Source organism: Bombina bombina, chromosome 7, assembly GCF_027579735.1.
Source record: "Bombina bombina isolate aBomBom1 chromosome 7, aBomBom1.pri, whole genome shotgun sequence".
In the NCBI taxonomy this organism is placed as follows: Eukaryota; Metazoa; Chordata; class Amphibia; order Anura; family Bombinatoridae; genus Bombina; species Bombina bombina.
The window spans coordinates 418,820,023-418,840,297 of NC_069505.1; the positions used below are offsets into that span (position 1 = coordinate 418,820,023).

At 41.1% G+C, this 20,275-nt stretch overlaps 1 protein-coding gene across 3 annotated transcripts in view; it reads right to left on the minus strand.

Moving 5' to 3' along the window:
- The window catches only part of CSNK1E (casein kinase 1 epsilon), a 77,336-nt gene that overhangs the window by 19,954 nt on the left and 37,107 nt on the right, over positions 1 to 20,275 (minus strand). For all 3 annotated transcript variants that reach the window (XM_053721262.1, XM_053721263.1, XM_053721264.1), the window contains exon 3: positions 5,112 to 5,222. In XM_053721262.1, the coding sequence (XP_053577237.1) occupies positions 5,112 to 5,222 (111 nt within the window). The remainder of the gene's footprint in view (positions 1 to 5,111; positions 5,223 to 20,275) is intronic.

Consider the following 20,275-nt stretch of genomic DNA (forward strand, 5'->3'; position numbering starts at 1 on the left):
CTCCTCTAAAGGAGTCTCCATCTGAAGAGCCTCTTCTAGAGTCTCAAACCAGAAAGCAGCTGCAGTAGTTACAGGAACAATGCACGCAATAGGTTGGAGAGAAAAAAACCTGATGAACAAAAATTTTCTTCAGGAGACCCTCTAATTTTTTATCCATAGGATCTTTGAAAGCACAGCTGTCTTCGATAGGTATAGTTGTACGCTTAGACAGAGTAGAAATAGCTCCCTCCACCTTAGGAACTGTCTGCCATGAGTCCCGCATGGTGTCAGATATGGGAAACATTTTCTTAAAAAGAGGGGGAGAGAACGGAATACCTGGTCTATCCCACTCCTTAGTAACAATAGTCACAATCCTCTTAGGGACTGGAAAAACATCAGTGTAAACAGGAACCTCTAAGTATTTATCCATTTTACACAACTTCTCTGGAACCACTATAGGGTCACAATCATCTAGAGTCGCTAATACCTCCCTGAGCAATAAGCGGAGGTGTTCAAGCTTAAAATTAAAGGCCGTCATATCAGAATCTGTCTGAGGGAGCGTCTTTCCTGATTCAGAAATTTCTCCCTCATAACAAATCCCTCACCCCTACTTCAGAGCATTGTGAGGGCATATCAGATACAGCTACTAAAGCGTCAGACAGCTCAGCTTTTTTCCTAAACCCAGAGCTGTCCCGCCTTCCTTGTAAACCAGGCAGTTTAGATAAAACCTCTGTGAGGGTTGTATTCATAACTGTCCTGTAAAGTAAAAGAATTTGACGCACTAGAGGTACTTGGCGTCACTTGAGCGGGCGTTACTGGTTGTGACACTTGGAGAGCTAGATGGCGAACTCATTTACTTCTGACTGAGAATCATCTATTGCTCTATTTTTAAGTGCTAATATATGTTCTTTATAGTTTATAGACATATCGGTACAATTGGGACACATACTAAGAGGGGGTTTCACAATGACTTCCAAACATATTGAACAAGGATTTTCCTTGGTGTCAGACATGTTAAACAGGCAAGTAATGCAACAAGCAAGCTTGGAAAACACTGTAATCAAAGTAAATAACACTTAGAATTAAAAAGGTACTGTGCCTTTAAGAGAAAAAAAAGTTGCACAAATTCTGCAAAACAGTGTAAAAAAGCAGTAAACTTAACGAAACTTTTACAGTAGCATCATAAAGACTTAGTGACTTCGTACAGCTATGCAAATAAACAATTAACCCCTTAATGGCAAAACCGGTAAAAAAAAAAAAAAAAAAAAAAAAAAAAAAAAAAAAGACTTTCAGCACCTTGCCACAGCTCTGTGGCTCCTACCTGCCCTTCAGAACGATTTGTGGGGAAAAAAAAAAAACTTCTTTTACAGCCCTCAAACACAGCAGGAACCTCAGGAGAAGCAGTTAGATGTCTCTGAGGAAAAGAAACTGCGTAACTGAGGCGCGAAAATAGGCCCCTCCCACCTCACTCGATGTTTTGAGGCCTATCAAACAAACACCAGAGTGTCTCTTAATTAACCATGTGGGTTAAATAAACAAAACAAAAAAAAGCCATAATGACCCCTTAAGTCCCTTCAAAAAAACGTTATAATTGCATCATTCACTGAATAAAACTTTTTTTAAACAGTGTCACCAGTAACTAATGAGCCCTTCAAGCAAGCTGAAATTCCTATCCAAGTGTCTGAATACAGCTTACCCTTCCCTCATGGGAATAATGCCAGCCTTTTCTAGAATCAACACAGTCTGTCTAGAAAAATATAGACTGAACATACCTCATATGCAGCTTAACATGCAAACCGTTCCCCCCAACTGAAGTTTTCCTGTACTCTTCAGCCCTTTTGAGAACAGCAGTGGATCTTAGTTACAAAGTGCCAAGATAATCATCCTCCTTGCAGAAATCTTCATCCCTTTTCTGCCAGAGAATAGTACACACCGGTACCATTTAAAATAAACTTTTGCTTGAGAAAATAAAAAACATTTTTGTCACCATACTCCTCTTGCCCTTCCTAGCAGTTAAGCAGGCAGAGAGAATGACTGGGGGGGGGGGTGGAGCTATATAGACAGCTCTGCTGTGGGTGCTCTCTCTGCCACTTCCTGTAGGGGAGGAGAATATCCTACAAGTAAGGATGAATCCGTGGACTCGATACATCTTACAATAGAAACTGGGAGCTTCTAAGTAAGTTTTTAAAAGGTTTTACACTGGATTTTTAGATCAGTATCTGAAAATTCTTCTTTATAGTAGTGTCTGTTACATGCAGTTATATGAAAATGGGTGTATACTGTCCCTTTAAATGAGCCCTATAAGCCTTTATGAACATTAAAAGGGACATAAAACCCAAAAATCCTGATTCAGATAGAATACATTTTAAACAAAAAGTTTACAATTTACTGCTTTTATCCAATTGCTTTGTCCCCTTGTTACTTTTGTTGAAGAGATATTTAGATAGGTAGTGTGCACGTGGCTGAAGCACTAAATGACAGGAAATAGCGCTGCCATCTAGTGCTCTTGCTAATGTATCAAAGCTGCTGCCATATAGTGCTGCAGACACGTGCACGCTCCTGAGATTACCTCCCTGCTTTTCAACAAAAGGACAAGAAAATTTAATAGAAGTAAATTGTATGTTCTGTCCCTTTAAATAGGTTTAATATGCTTAAAGGCCCAGTAAACAGATTTGAATATAAACTGTTTAGTTATACAATATTTTTTTTTATTTTACCCCACTTTTTATATAATTCAGCTCTGAAAATGATGGCTTTTCGAATTCTTATAACTGAAAAAAAAATATGCTTTCACCACCATGAAATAAATTAATCACGAGAGTCAATGAACCATCACGTGTTAGGAGGGGAATATTGAGGACTCTCACCACCTGCTGCTGAAAGAAAAGCACCTTGCTTCTGTCTCAAGGCTAACCCTGCTACATATATTCCCCTTGTTTATTTGTATAGCACTGCAAGATTCTGTACCGCCAACGGGGATTAACAGATAACTGCTAAACAATGCACTTTATACTAAGGACAGTAGCCAGCCTTACTGCCCGCAGAATCAACCCTGGATTGGTTCCTTCAAATGTGTCAAGTAGTGCATTGTTTCTCAACAGCAGTCCCGAATGTCCCCTAAAGGGCCAGGTTTTCATTATAGCTGAACTAGAGCACAGGGGAAATAATCAGTTGATGGGTGAGAGCAGATTAGTAACCATGGTTACTGATCAGCTGATTTCCCCTGCGCTAGTTCAGCTATAATGAAAACCTGGCCTGTTGGGGGCTACTTGAGGACTGCAGTTGAGAAAAATCAAAGTAGTAGTTTTAAAACATTTGCTGCAATTTTTCTTTCAACAGCAAAACCACCATTTAGGCCAATGGGTTATTCTATAGCGAAACGGATGCGTCTTTCTGACAATTTCAAAGTTATGTTTATTTCCACTGCATCATGTGACAGCCATCAGCCAATCACAAATGCATATATGTATATTCAGTTAATTCTTGCACATTCTTAGTGACTCCAAAAGTGTAAATATAAAAAAAAAAGACTGCACATTGTTAATGGAAGTAAATTTGGAAAGTTATTTCAAATTGCACGCTCTATCTGAATCATTCAAGATTAATTTTGACTTGTGTCCCTGTAATCAACAAATGCAAGATAAGAATGCAATAGCATTTACTCTGAAATGTGTTAGAAAAGAATCTACTACTTATTTGAAATTCAAAGTTATGTATATTTCCACTCCCCCTGTACCATGTGATAGCAATCAGCCAATCACAAATGCATATACGTATAGTCTGAATTCTTGCACATGCTCAGTAGGAGCTGGTGACTCAAAAAAGTGTAAATATTAAAAGACTGCACATTTTGTTTAATGGAAGTAAATTGGAAAGTTGTTTAAAATTACATGCTGTATCTGAATCATGAAAATTTAATAAAACCTGAGTGTCCCTTTAACTATAAAGGTGATTACTGGCCGTTTAAAGACAGTGTTCTACTAAATGTGTTAATCTGTGCGAGACACGGTTAGTCCGACTAGCAGCCATTTACTCATATAGTGCATAAACACTGCGTAAAGACATTTCTGTTGTGCTGCTATAAAACATCTCAGCCACTTCTAAACATTTATCAATAGTCAGACGCCACCCACCGTTTGCCTTATTTGGAGGAGCCACTCTGGGCTTCAGAGCATAGAACTTTAACAACTTTCCATTTTACTTCTATTATCAAATTTGCTTTATTCTCTTTATATCCTTTGTTGAAGGAGCAACAAGTCACTTCTGGGAGCTAGCTGAACACATCTGGTGAGCCAATGACTAGGTGTGTTTGTGGCCACCAATCAGCTGCTAGCTCCTAGTAGTGCACTGCTGGCCGCTCAGCCTTCATAGATATGCTTTTCAACAAAGGATACAATAAGAACAAAGCAAAATAGAGATATTTTAAAAATTCCAATGTAATTATATCTAAATCATGATAACTACATTTTTACTTTATGGTGCCTTTACCCTTTTATCACATTTTATTGCTACATAAATAAAAAAATACTCAATTGAAAAATTTAAGATTTGTATTGAAACGCGTAGCTAATATAGATACAATTCTCAAATCTGAACTGACTGTCGCCAAGCTGTCACAGCACAAGCCAGCCCCCTCAGCCGGCGCACAAACTGATTGGTCAATACTGGAATATTCATCGACACGGTCAGGCAGGTTTGGTTTTGGCTGAGAGTCACAGCAAGAATTTAAACTGATAATCGTTGTACAGTTCACAAGCTTATAAACTAAACACAAAGTTCATTATTTGCTAATGAAAAGGATACATTTTCATGGCATATGGCGATCAACCGCGACACTTCAGAGGTTTTAGAACTACATTTCCCATGATAAAAACTATACAAATCCCAGCACTTCAAATATAATTTTATTGTGTAATCATAAAATATCAAACAAAGATGCAGCAAATGCATCCACTACACGCACACACAAAAAAAGTGTGGGTATGATATAATGCCTTACTTAGACAATCCCACCGTATAATAGAGGTCTGGCTGCATATAAGTATTTAAATGGATCACACACACTAATATATTCTATATAGATACAGTAATACAGTTTGCCCCTGTATATGAGGCCGTCTCCGTGTACTTACCTCCGCCCTGCATCATTTTGTAAAACTTGCTCTCGATATGCAGCTGGGGGTGCTTTGTTTTCACACATTCTAATTTGATGGCGACCTCCTCTCCTGTGGCAATGTTTGCACCTGTGAATACATAAAAATAAAGAAGATTACTTTACAATGTGTGCCGTGCCATACACCACTGGGTTTCACAAACATTGTACAGCACAACAGTAGGACTCAAACTTTACTTCTATTAATACCGTCTGCAGAGCTCCTATCCCAGCCATACAGATACCTGCAGAGTCACCAGTTAAAAAGGCAGGGGAACGTTTTAAATATAAATTTACTAGGAGAGGGGGCTATTGGAGTTGTACTTACTGGTTATCCTACCGAGTGTCGTGTATGTGACTTTGCATATGTGATTAAGCCCTCCCCAGTGGCTGATGGGATATTTAAGGAAATAAAATGGTCTAATTATTTAGAGGATTTTATAAAATGATACAGCCAATGAGCTATTCAGGAATGGCGGACACACATATGCACCAATCACAGTCAGGAGCAGCAATGCCTGTGAGTGCAGCTTTTTAAACATCCTGGGATTAAACCAGGCAAGAAATGAGCATTTCTTTAAAAAGGGACAGATATGAACATAATTGAGTTGATTTATTGGAAGCCTGCAAAATACTGCAGTGTCTGAACATTCTAAGAACACATTGTTTGCTGCAATTGTTTTACAACAATCAAACTCAACCCACAACTTTCCATATTTGGAGAAACCAATCAGGAAAGTACTTTCTACTGTCATTATGTTAACAAAATCACCACTGTTTGGCTTCAGCAGAAATAAGATATCGGTTCTTAATTTCCAGCTTGTGTCGGGGTTAGTAAAATCCAGAGTTTCATATTACAATCTGGGTGTATACGGACCCTTTAACGATAGAACGCACTAACAATCTCATGGTTTCTTATTAGATTTATTTTGTTGGCTGACAGAATGGGTAAACGAGTAGGTTAGAAAATAAGCAGCTATAAATAGGAGCATTCTTTGTTCTTCTACAAGTCTTGCACCATATCTGCGTCCAAAAGACACCAACTCTAAACCCATCTAACCCCTGTAAGTTTTAGGCTCAGGCCAGACTGGTAACCAGAACAAAAGAATGTAAAACATGTTATTTTAGCTGATGCTTTCAGCCTCAGCCCCACCTTGTTGTTTCCATTGTATAGATAATGTTATGACAGAAGTGTAATTAAAAGGTCAATATTCACAGCACCTTACAGATGCGCCCCATAAGGGGGGCCCCTGGCTAATCAGCCTGGAGCCAAACAGACTATTTATCTTCCCCACAGAGAAGAGATCATTTGCATGAAGCCGCGACATACAGGTTTAGTGACGTGATTACTACCTGGATAGATCAAAGACAGGGGGAGGGGGACATTACATGTAACTGCTGAAAAGCTCTCCAGACCACCAGCAATACCCCACCCAAGGTAAACTCAGAGAGACGGTGATTACTCTGGAAAGGGACCAATTACATTGTGTGGGATTCTACAATGGTAGTAAACACCACTTGTTTAGCTGTGCTTCATTAAACAGCTTTCAATATAATTTTTTTGCCCCCTATTCATTGACCTGAAACCTGTGGAGTTTCTAATTCTCAGAACCTGAGATGCACCTGCTGGCTTCTCATAGCTAACCCCAATACATATCTGTCACTAAATGATACAGCAGATAACTGAAAAATAATGTACTTTATACTAACATAATGGCCGTGGCTAGCCTTAATGTCTGCTGACAAGCCCAGATTAGCTCCTTTAAATAAGGCAAACGGTGGGGTGGAGTTTGGCTATTAAAAAAAAAACAATTGCAGAAAACAAGGTTGCGTTTTTAAAAAGTTTAGACTTGGCTGATATATTCCATTGCAAATAAGGCTACACTGTGTTTGCGGTCTATAAGGCTAGTTCCTGTATATGAAGATTCCCAACACCTCTGTCGTCGAGTAGCGCTGCCTCACGTCTTACTTTTTTCTATAGTCCTAAATGCGCATGTAACCCTTAAAGTCCATTTTATTTGAGGCCACTAAAGAAAGAACAAAACTGCTGCCACATCAACTACACTTAGTAGCACCTTAAGACCATCACTGTGATTAGTTTGCGCTCTATAAGTACCAGATAGACTTATATTCCAATTATTAGTGGATAAAAGCAGCAATTTTAGCAACACAACTGGTTGGATTTTGGAACCAAAATATATTGTTCTGAGAGTTCAAAGGAGTGTGGGTGCACTACCCAGAGAGGCAGACAGATGGCGCTAGCACTTCAGAAAAATTCAGCCAAGGCGATTCATGTTGGTCTTATTAGGAAACGCAGTTATGCTGTATCGTCATCGCTTCCTAACTGGTCACAAAATTGCTACCAACGATTTAAGTGATACAGGACATTTACAAGGAGCAAAATCATAACATAAGGTAAACTGAAAAATATTCTCTATATACAGCAACATGGAATTATAAGCACCAACACAGGCCAAGATCAAGTCTGACAATAAGGGAGGGGAAAACTGCCCCTCAAGCTTCCATTTTAGATTAGCATCCCTGGGTAGTGAAATGTAAAGCGGAGGGCCACGCTTGCCGGCGCTATAGTAATGCATCATGTAGGCACGGGATAGAATTTAGTAAAGAAACGCCAAATATAGCCAGAGGCAGCGGCATTTCGCCAGATATATATTCATATGAAAGTGCAACACACAAAGATATTACTATTATTATTGTCTATAAATATTAAAATTCTCTACTGTATTGAATTGTTGCTCAAACGAACATTACTGCGGTTTGCAGCGTTGGGTAAACGGTTACACAGAAGATCCCATATAAGGGTCATGAAACCGTAAACACACACTAGACAGTATCTTTGCTTTGAATACATCATTATAAGGTTAAAAGCCTGTTCTTATCTGATCTTTCCTGCTGAGGTCAATTAAGGACACACAAATTAGATGAAAAGTAATCTCAAAAGGGTCTAACTTGTCTCACCCCACCAGGCCTTACACAGACTGACAAACATAGGTGGGAACAGCCTTTAAATGTCCCATACACACAACTGCTCTACACTGGTAAGCCTTAAAGGGACAGTGAACATCAACTATTTAGTTAGAAGTAAAACGTTTGCTATATACTTTCATTATATTGTCCCATTTCTATGTAATTCAGCTCTGAAAATTCCCAGATCTGGAAATGCATGGTCACGTCAAGGCAAATCCTGCTACATATCTGCCCCTAATTGAATTTAGCAGATAACAGCAAAACAATGCATTTTATACTAATAAAAATAAAAAAAAATAGGTGTTTACAGTCTTTTTAAAATGAGCACCACCATCAATCACATCTTTAAAAAAACCCTTAGATCATCAATTCATCACATATACTTAGGAGACGAAGGAAGGTATTCAGTTTAAGAATTTAAAAAAAAAAAAAATATATATTCTAAAATAAAGAAACTGATTGTTATAGGACTATATAAATGACATTTACACAAATAGTCCAATAGCAGAGAGAAGGTTTAGAACTCACCTGGACAGGAAATCTATATAATGTTTATTTAGCACTTGAATGCATTTTTTTTTTATTAAAAAAAAAAAAGGGGGGGGGGGGGGAGAAATGAAAAGTACAATATCCCTTTAATGACAACAGGGACTTCAATCATAAAATGGAGGAGTCCGTATGAAGCTTCCTCTCCTTACGTCACCACCCTAAACAGCCGCCCCTTCAATTCTCATACCAGTTAGGGAAACCCTTCACTGAGCTGGGAATCCTTTTGAAGTGCTGTATAGTCAAGGTTCAGTGACTCACTAAAAAGCGAGTCACTCAAGTAATAGTAAACGAGTTCAAATACCCAAGTAAACACCACAATCTCAGAACACGATACTTAACAGCCCATCTGTGAGTGTTTCTTTAACAATGTATAGTTTTTTGCTCATTTTTAAACATTGTGCTGATTTTCAGACTCCTAACCAAGCCCCAAAGTTTTAGATTTATACTGATGTCTACAAACTCCTGGTTGTGTAACAAATATTTTCATATGTAGGGGAGGGGCGAGTCTGTTCTTCCAGCCACTTTCACTGGGTGTCCCAGCCTAACCTCATCAACAGTGCTAAATTGGGAGCTTCTAAGTAAGTTTTTAAAAGGTTTTATACTGGATTTTTATATCACTATCTGCATATTCTTCTCTATAGTAGCGTCTATTACATGCAGTTATATGAACACTGGTGTTTTCAGAGACTGGTTCCCATCTTGTGGAACTTTCTGCCTCGCTCCACAAGACTCTCCCCTAGTTTTGATAGCTTCAAGCGCTCCCTAAAGACTCCACTGTTCAGGGATTCATACAACCTACACTAACCTTTCTTTATACCAGTTCCTCTCCTCCATTGATATATCCATGAACCCCCTTAGAATGTAAGCCTATGAGCCCAGCTGTTTGCAGATCACCTTCATAAGAGCCGACTACAACAGTGCGACTTTCGGCAGGGCCCTCTACCCATTTGATCCCTATAAATGCTACCCTGAATACCGCCTATGTTTATAGCGCTGCAGAATCTGTTGGCACTCTACAAATATCCGATAATGCCCCTTTAAACTATTCTATCTAAAAAGGGATTATTTCACAATGTATTGGGGTATTTTATTTTTTGAGAAAAATGTATATTGTGCTGAACAAACCAACATTTGAGAGCTGTCCATGTCACCCAGTGAGTAGTAAGTATTAGATCCACTTCATCTTTAATTAATTATATATATATTTTTATTATTATATTTTTAACCTGCTGGGCTTATATGTGAAAGAAAATTGTTGGAGTAAACCTATCAACATATACTGCAGACTTTAAAAAAAATAAAATAAAAAAAAAAAGTCTAAAGAGTTAATTGAATATCCTCCCAAAAAAAAATAATAATAAAAAAAAAATCTATGGTTAATTCTAAATATCTTCCTATAGTTGTGGATGATTGTCCAAACCTGTGTGATGGGTTTAAAAATAAGCAACGGCTAAAATTAATCAAATTCAGATGGGAAGAGAATCCATTACACTAACTACAAGATGATACTTTTTATCTACAAATAATGTAAATGTTATAAAATATGTTTCCCAGTCTACAAAAACAACTGGCTGTTTAGGGGCCATTTCGGCCCGTGATGACATAGGGATAAACCAGAGGGAGGGGTAAAGCCCCGTGCTACACACTGTTGGAGGACGGTAGTGCAAAGTGATTGCTCCCCCAAGCCTAGACATGCCCATGCTCTATCAGTACTGCTGTATATAGCGACACTTTATCCCAAAAGAAACTACCTTTTGTATTTAATAATAAATAGCGTATATTTCTACCCCCCTAACCACAGCTAGAGGGGAGGGACAAACTGCTGAGAAGCCCCGGCAGGAGCCCCTCATACTGCAGCTGTCTTCCTTTCCACTTGGTCTCCCAGGGCAAAAGAACATCCTGTTTTCCTTCCCAGCAACATCCCTGAGCGAGTCACAGACTCAATTATCACAAGCCTAAAATCCCTTCTCCCAAAGCCAGGAGACGCAGATTAGCTACTCCAGCATGAGGCAGAGCAGTGCGTTTAGGGCTTTAGTCTTTGTTTCTGCTGCGACTTGCAAGGTCCCCGGTTACATGCAATACAAACTCAACAGAACGCCTTCCCATCCAACTGCTGACAGAAATGTGCCCATGTTATTGCTACCACTGCAGCAGATCATAGGCAGCAAATAAACACATAGGCAGCCATATTTACCGTGTGTGAAGGGCAGTCTGAGGGGTGACCTGGCTATAGTTTATAGGCAGCAAATTTACACACAGGCAGCCATATTTACCGTGTGTGAAGGGCAGGCTGAGGGGTGACCTGGCTACAGATCATAGGCAGCCATATTTACCATGTGTGAAGGGCAGGCTGAGGGGTGACCTGGCTACACATCATAGGCAGCAAATTTACACACAGGAAGCCATATTTACCGTGTGTGAAGGGCAAGCTGAGTGGTGACCTGGCTACAGATCATAGGCAGCCATATTTACCGTGTGTGAAGGGCAGGCTGAGGGGTGACCTGGCTACACATCATAGGCAGCCATATTTACCGTGTGTGAAGGGCAAGCTGAGGGGTGACCTGGCTACACATCATAGGCAGCCATATTTACCGTGTGTGAAGGGCAAGCTGAGGGGTGACCTGGCTACACATCATAGGCAGCCATATTTACCGTGTGTGAAGGGCAAGCTGAGGGGTGACCTGGCTACAGATCATAGGCAGCCATATTTACCGTGTGTGAAGGGCAAGCTGAGGGGTGACCTGGCTACAGATCATAGGCAGCCATATTTACTGTGTGTGAAGAGCAAGCTGAGGGGGTGACCTAGCTACAGATCATAGGCAGCCATATTTACCGTGTGTGAAGGACAGGCTGAGAGGTGATCTGGCTACAGATCATAGGCAGCCATATTTACCGTGTGTGAAGGGCAGGCTGAGGGGTGACCTGGCTACACATCATAGGCAGCCATATTTACCGTGTGTGAAGGGCAAGCTGAGGGGTGACCTGGCTACACATCATAGGCAGCCATATTTACCGTGTGTGAAGGGCAAGCTGAGGGGTGACCTGGCTACACATCATAGGCAGCCATATTTACCGTGTGTGAAGGGCAAGCTGAGGGGTGACCAGGCTACAGATCATAGGCAGCCATATTTACCGTGTGTGAAGAGCAAGCCGAGGGGTGACCAGGCTACAGATCATAGGCAGCTATATTTACCGTGTGTGAAGAGCAAGCTGAGGGGTGACCTGGCTACAGATCATAGGCAGCTATATTTACCGTGTGTGAAGAGCAAGCTGAGGGGTGACCTGGCTACAGATCATAGGCAGCCATATTTACCGTGTGTGAAGAGCAAGCTGAGGGGTGACCTGGCTACACATCATCTTAAAGCAGTGGTTTGCAAAGTCTTACATGGTGGGCCTCCCCATTGGTAAACATTTCTCCAACATAGGTGTGTCCGGTCCACGGCGTCATCCTTACTTGTGGGATATTCTCTTCCCCAACAGGAAATGGCAAAGAGCCCAGCAAAGCTGGTCACATGATCCCTCCTAGGCTCCGCCTACCCCAGTCATTCTCTTTGCCGTTGTACAGGCAACATCTCCACGGAGATGGCTTAGAGTTTTTTAGTGTTTAACTGTAGTTTTTATTATTCAATCAAGAGTTTGTTATTTTAAAATAGTGCTGGTATGTACTATTTACTCAGAAACAGAAAAGAGATGAAGATTTCTGTTTGTATGAGGAAAATGATTTTAGCACCGTAACTAAAATCCATGGCTGTTCCACACAGGACTGTTGAGAGCAATTAACTTCAGTTGGGGGAACAGTGTGCAGTCTCTTGCTGCTTGAGGTATGACACATTCTAACAAGACGATGTAATGCTGGAAGCTGTCATTTTTCCCTATGGGATCCGGTAAGCCATGTTTATTACGATGGTAAATAAGGGCTTCACTAGGGCTTATTAAGATTGTAGACTTTTCTGGGCTAAATCGATTCAGTTTTAAAACATATTTAGCCTTGAGGAATCATTTTATCTGGGTATATTGATATTATAATATCGGCAGGCACTGTATTAGACACCTTATTTCTCTGGGGCTTTCCCAAAGCATAAGCAGAGCCTCATTTTCGCGCCGGTGTGGCGCACTTGTTTTTGAGAGGCATGGCATGCAGTCGCATGTGAGAGGAGCTCTGATACTTAGAAAAGACTTTCTGAAGCGTCATTTGGTATCGTATTCCCCTTTGGGTTTGGTTGGGTCTCAGCAAAGCAGATACCAGGGACTGTAAAGGGGTTAAAGTGTTAAAACGGCTCCGGTTCCGTTATTTTAAGGGTTAAAGCTTCCAAATTTGGTGTGCAATACTTTTAAGGCTTTAAGACACTGTGGTGAAAATTTGGTGAATTTTGTACAATTCCTTCATGTTTTTTCGCAATTGCAGTAATAAAGTGTGTTCAGTTTAAAATTTAAAGTGACAGTAACGGTTTTATTTTAAAACGTTTTTTGTACTTTATTATCAAGTTTATGCCTGTTTAACATGTCTGAACTACCAGATAGACTGTGTTCTGAATGTGGGGAAGCCAGAATTCCTGTTCATTTGAATAAATGTGATTTATGTGATAATGACAATGATGCCCAAGATGATTCCTCAAGTGAGGGGAGTAAGCATGGTACTGCATCATTCCCTCCTTCGTCTACACGAGTCTTGCCCACTCAGGAGGCCCCTAGTACATCTAGCGCGCCAATACTCCTTACTATGCAACAATTAACGGCTGTAATGGATAATTCTGTCAAAAACATTTTAGCCAAATTGAACCCTTGTCAGCGTAAGCGTGGCTGCTCTGTTTTAGTTTCTGAAGAGCATGACAACGCTGATATTAATATCTCTGAAGGGCCCCTAACCCAATCTGAGGGGGCCAGGGAGGTTTTGTCTGAGGGAGAAATTACTGATTCAGGGAACATTTCTCAACAGGCTGAACCTGATGTAATTGCATTTAAATTTAAGTTGGAACATCTCCGCATTCTGCTTAAGGAGGTCTTATCCACTCTGGATGATTGTGAAAAGTTGGTCATCCCAGAGAAACTATGTAAAATGGACAAGTTCCTAGAGGTGCCGGAGCTCCCAGAAGCTTTTCCTATACCCAAGCGGGTGGCGGACATTGTTAATAAAGAATGGGAAAGGCCCGGTATTCCTTTCGTCCCTCCCCCCATATTTAAAAAATTGTTTCCTATGGTCGACCCCAGAAAGGACTTATGGCAGACAGTCCCCAAGGTCGAGGGAGCGGTTTCTACTTTAAACAAACGCACCACTATACCCATAGAGGATAGTTGTGCTTTCAAAGATCCTATGGATAAAAAATTAGAAGGTTTGCTTAAAAAGATGTTTGTTCAGCAGGGTTACCTTCTACAACCAATTTCATGCATTGTCCCTGTCACTACAGCCGCATGTTTCTGGTTTGATGAGCTGATAAAGGCGCTCGATAGTGAGTATCCTCCTTATGAGGAGATTATGGACAGAATCAATGCTCTCAAATTGGCTAATTCTTTCACCCTAGACGCCACTTTGCAATTGGCTAGGTTAGCGGCTAAGAATTCTGGGTTTGCTATTGTGGCGCGCAGAGCGCTTTGGTTGAAATCTTGGTCGGCTGATGCGTCTTCCAAGAACAAGCTACTAAACATTCCTTTCAAGGGGAAAACGCTGTTTGGCCCTGACTTGAAAGAGATTATCTCGGATATCACTGGGGGTAAGGGCCACGCCCTTCCTCAGGATCGGCCTTTCAAGGCGAAAAACAGACCTAATTTTCGTCCCTTTCGTAAAAACGGTCCAGCCCAAAGTGCTACGTCCTCTAAGCAAGAGGGTAATACTTCTCAAGCCAAGCCAGCTTGGAGACCAATGCAAGGCTGGAACAAGGGAAAGCAGGCCAAGAAGCCTGCCACTGCTACCAAGACAGCATGAAATATTGGCCCCCGATCCGGGACCGGATCTGGTGGGGGGCAGACTCTCTCTCTTCGCTCAGGCTTGGGCAAGAGATGTTCTGGATCCTTGGGCGCTAGAAATAGTCTCCCAGGGTTATCTTCTGGAATTCAAGGGACTTCCCCCAAGGGGGAGGTTCCACAGGTCTCAGTTGTCTTCAGACCACATAAAAAGACAGGCGTTCTTACATTGTGTAGAAGACCTGTTAAAAATGGGAGTGATTCATCCTGTTCCACTAGGAGAACACGGGATGGGGTTCTACTCCAATCTGTTCATAGTTCCCAAAAAAGAGGGAACGTTCAGACCAATCTTAGATCTCAAGATCTTAAACAAGTTTCTCAAGGTTCCATCTTTCAAGATGGAAACCATTCGAACTATTCTTCCTTCCATCCAGGAGGGTCAATTCATGACCACGGTGGATTTAAAGGATGCGTATCTACATATTCCTATCCACAAGGAACATCATCGGTTCCTAAGGTTTGCATTCCTGGACAAACATTACCAGTTCGTGGCGCTTCCTTTCGGATTAGCCACTGCTCCAAGGATTTTCACAAAGGTACTAGGGTCCCTTCTAGCGGTGCTAAGACCAAGGGGCATTGCAGTAGTACCTTACCTGGACGACATTCTGATTCAAGCGTCGTCCCTTCCTCAAGCAAAGGCTCACACGGACATTGTCCTGGCCTTTCTCAGATCTCACGGCTGGAAAGTGAACGTGGAAAAGAGTTCTCTATCCCCGTCAACAAGGGTTCCCTTCTTGGGAACAATTATAGACTCCTTAGAAACGAGGATCTTTCTAACAGAGGCCAGAAAAACAAAACTTCTAGACTCTTGTCGGATACTTCATTCTGTTCCTCTTCCTTCCATAGCTCAGTGCATGGAAGTGATCGGGTTGATGGTAGCGGCGATGGACATAGTTCCTTTTGCGCGCATTCATCTAAGACCATTACAACTGTGCATGCTCAGTCAGTGGAATGGGGACTATACAGACTTGTCTCCGAAGATACAAGTAAATCAGAGGACCAGAGACTCACTCCGTTGGTGGCTGTCCCTGGACAATCTGTCTCAAGGGATGACGTTCCGCAGACCAGAGTGGGTCATTGTCACGACCGACGCCAGTCTGATGGGCTGGGGCGCGGTCTGGGGATCCCTGAAAGCTCAGGGTCTTTGGTCTCGGGAAGAATCTCTTCTACCGATAAATATTCTGGAACTGAGAGCGATATTCAATGCTCTCAAGGCCTGGCCTCGGCTAGCGAGGACCAAGTTCATACGGTTTCAATCAGACAACATGACAACTGTTGCGTACATCAACCATCAGGGGGGAACAAGGAGTTCCCTAGCGATGGAAGAAGTGACCAAAATCATTCTATGGGCGGAGTCTCACTCCTGCCACCTGTCTGCTATCCACATCCCAGGAGTGGAAAATTGGGAAGCGGATTTTCTGAGTCGTCAGACATTGCATCCGGGGGAGTGGGAACTCCATCCGGAAATCTTTGCCCAAGTCACTCACCTGTGGGGCATTCCAGACATGGATCTGATGGCCTCTCGTCAGAACTTCAAAGTTCCTTGCTACGGGGCCAGATCCAGGGATCCCAAGGCGGCTCTAGTGGATGCACTAGTAGCACCTTGGACCTTCAAACTAGCTTATGTGTTCCCGCCATTTCCTCTCATCCCCAGGCTGGTAGCCAGGATCAATCAGGAGAGGGCGTCGGTGATCTTGATAGCTCCTGCGTGGCCACGCAGGACTTGGTATGCAGATCTGGTGAATATGTCATCGGCTCCACCTTGGAAGCTACCTTTGAGACGAGACCTTCTTGTTCAGGGTCCGTTCGAACATCCGAATCTGGTTTCACTCCAGCTGACTGCTTGGAGATTGAACGCTTGATTTTATCGAAGCGAGGATTCTCAGATTCTGTTATTGATACTCTTGTTCAGGCCAGAAAGCCTGTAACTAGAAAGATTTACCACAAAATTTGGAAAAAATATATCTGTTGGTGTGAATCTAAAGGATTCCCTTGGGACAAGGTTAAGATTCCTAGGATTCTATCCTTCCTTCAAGAAGGATTGGAAAAAGGATTATCTGCAAGTTCCCTGAAGGGACAGATTTCTGCCTTGTCGGTATTACTTCACAAAAAGCTGGCAGCTGTGCCAGATGTTCAAGCCTTTGTTCAGGCTCTGGTTAGAATCAAGCCTGTTTACAAACCTTTGACTCCTCCTTGGAGTCTCAATTTAGTTCTTTCAGTTCTTCAGGGGGTTCCGTTTGAACCCTTACATTCCGTTGATATTAAGTTATTATCTTGGAAAGTTTTGTTTTTAGTTGCGATTTCTTCTGCTAGAAGAGTCTCAGAATTATCTGCTCTGCAGTGTTCTCCTCCTTATCTGGTGTTCCATGCAGATAAGGTGGTTTTACGTACTAAACCTGGTTTTCTTCCAAAAGTTGTTTCTAACAAAAACATTAACCAGGAGATTATCGTACCTTCTTTGTGTCCAAAACCAGTTTCAAAGAAGGAACGTTTGTTGCACAATTTGGATGTTGTTCGCGCTCTAAAATTCTATTTAGATGCTACAAAGGATTTTAGACAAACATCTTCCTTGTTTGTTGTTTATTCAGGTAAAAGGAGAGGTCAAAAAGCAACTTCTACCTCTCTCTCTTTTTGGATTAAAAGCATCATCAGATTGGCTTACGAGACTGCCGGACGGCAGCCTCCCGAAAGAATCACAGCTCATTCCACTAGGGCTGTGGCTTCCACATGGGCCTTCAAGAACGAGGCTTCTGTTGATCAGATATGTAGGGCAGCGACTTGGTCTTCTCTGCACACTTTTACCAAATTTTACAAGTTTGATACTTTTGCTTCTTCTGAGGCTATTTTTGGGAGAAAGGTTTTGCAAGCCGTGGTGCCTTCCATTTAGGTGACCTGATTTGCTCCCTCCCTTCATCCGTGTCCTAAAGCTTTGGTATTGGTTCCCACAAGTAAGGATGACGCCGTGGACCGGACACACCTATGTTGGAGAAAACAGAATTTATGTTTACCTGATAAATTTCTTTCTCAAACGGTGTGTCCGGCCCACGGCCCGCCCTGGTTTTTTAATCAGGTCTGATAATTTATTTTCTTTAACTACAGTCACCACGGTACCATATGGTTTCTCCTATGCAAATATTCCTCCTTAACGTCGGTCGAATGACTGGGGTAGGCGGAGCCTAGGAGGGATCATGTGACCAGCTTTGCTGGGCTCTTTGCCATTTCCTGTTGGGGAAGAGAATATCCCACAAGTAAGGATGACGCCGTGGACCGGACACACCGTTGGAGAAAGAAATTTATCAGGTAAACATAAATTCTGTTTTTAAGACTAAATCCAACCCCCCCGCCATTGATGTTATAACATTTTTTGAAAGAGTGCGCATTAAAATACTTTAGTTTATTTAAATTGCAAAATTACTACAACTTGAATACATGCACAAAAACACACTAAAATATTTTCAACAATTTTAATCACTAGACAAAGCATAGCTATGCATATAAAAAAGGGGCAGTAAACATCCTAAGATTTTTAAATAATTAAGTTATGCGAAATAAAACTAATATCTTATGTTATTTTGCCCCCTTTTAAGTAAATGTATCCATGGAGCTGGAAATGTAGCTACTGACCTTACAAGGCTAACCCTGCTACACATCTACCGCCCTAATTGGCTTTAACAGATAACTAAAACATTGCACTTTTTACCAACATAAAGGCAGAGGCTAGCTTCTCCTCTGCAGGCTCATGATGGGTGGATGTGGCTTCTGAAAAACTAAAGCAGCAAACAAGATGTTAATTTGTTTAAAAAAAATGTTTAGACTAAAGTAGACACTCAACTAATATGTAAGTTATTGCAAGACAGCAAATTAAATCTTGTGATTATAAGGAGTTTACTGTCCCTTTAATGGATTATAGCTGCAGTGCTATGTGCTGCTGCCCAGGTGAGTAATATCCTTTATACAGCAGATTATACCTAACGTGCGCCAGTAATAAATAGCCCATGATCCAGAGACTACCATGTAACTATGGAAACACACGGAGACATATGGAATCTGAGGTGCACAAATTAAGGGACAAAAAAAAAAAAAGTACCCCATTTAAAAAGTAACAAAACACTGAGCCTGTAATAGAAAATGATTATCCTTAGTGAAAAAGGATGCAATATTCTTTTACATTTTGCCCCTTTCTACAAAATTTAATTCTACAAAATGTGGATTTCAAATTGATTTTCAAATGTAAAGGGACAGTGAAGTAAAAAATTAACTTAGATTAGATAAATAATTAAATTTTAAACTATTTTATCATCAAATTTGCTTCGTTCTACTGGTATGCCAAGTGAGCTGAGGAGCATGCACGTGCAGCTAGCCATCTGACAGCAGTGTTTGCAACAATGCTTTAACAGTCTCTGCAACAATGTATAACTTTGCTATAAGACACGTGCACACTCCTAAGATCCTAACAGTCTACCTAGGATTACTCTTAAACAAAGCATATTTGACAATAGAAGGCTGCTTGAAATTGCATGCTCTGAATCATGAACATTTAATTTTGACTTTAATTATGTCCCTTTAAATTGCACACTGACTACAGAAGCATGACCCTGCTACATGCTACACAGTGACCGATTGATCCCAAAAGCACAATTATATCTGCCCCTAATGGGCCTTCGCAGGAGGAGGCGGCTTTTAAATAGTATTGATTTAAAAAAAAAAAACCACACATTAAAAGGTTTAACATTTGCACACAAACCTTTTGCAATGATAAGTTTAATTGGTGATATATTATACATAGACCCTTCGGTCCACTTAAATATCAAATATTCCCAATCAATCATTTATTTAAAATGTGGTACAAGCAAACGTAAGCAGCAAATTATCCTTTTCACCCTGTATATAAACTGGCAGCGAATTGTGTGGTTCTATTGCAAACTAACAATCTATTGTTCTTAGAGAGCAGTGGTACTGGGATTCGGACAGACTGGTATAAGGGGCCAGATGGGTTAAGTACGCGATTATACTAAGCTGTGTTTACGTTATTTGTCCATGTTTAGCAGCCAATACTTTAAGACCAATGTCTGCACAGAGCCTAATCCCAAGGGAACTCCACTAACCCCCCAGAATATCTTGCGGCGGGAGGGGGCAGTGTCTACAGACACTGGAGTCCTTCTGTACCCAGGTATGGAAAGCAGCCAGCAGACGATCTCCCTACAAACAACCTGAAATAGAAACAAGGGACCCTGTCTGGGCTAAAATAACATCCGTGCAGGGGTCAGCACGTTATAGCACCCACCCAGGCTGTACACTTGTGCTGTACAAAAATAGTGCAATTCCCACCAGCAGGAAGCTCGTGTAATGCAAACCTCTTAGTAAGGCTCTGTCCAGCTATTAGCTTCATATATAAAATGTATACAGCCATACCACGAGCTATATATAGAGTACAATAAAGATAGATAAATCATCACTATAGTTTACTAATCCGGCCGGGATAAAAGTTACCAGTCTACTCAATGTTAGATAGAAAAAGTGCAATTTCTTATTTCTCCAGGACTAGAGGAAAAATAAATAAAAGTGTGCGTTTTAGGGAAATTATCGGTCTTATATCTCTCTCTATATTAAAATGGTTAATGCAACCTATTTTGAAGCCAAATGAGAAAA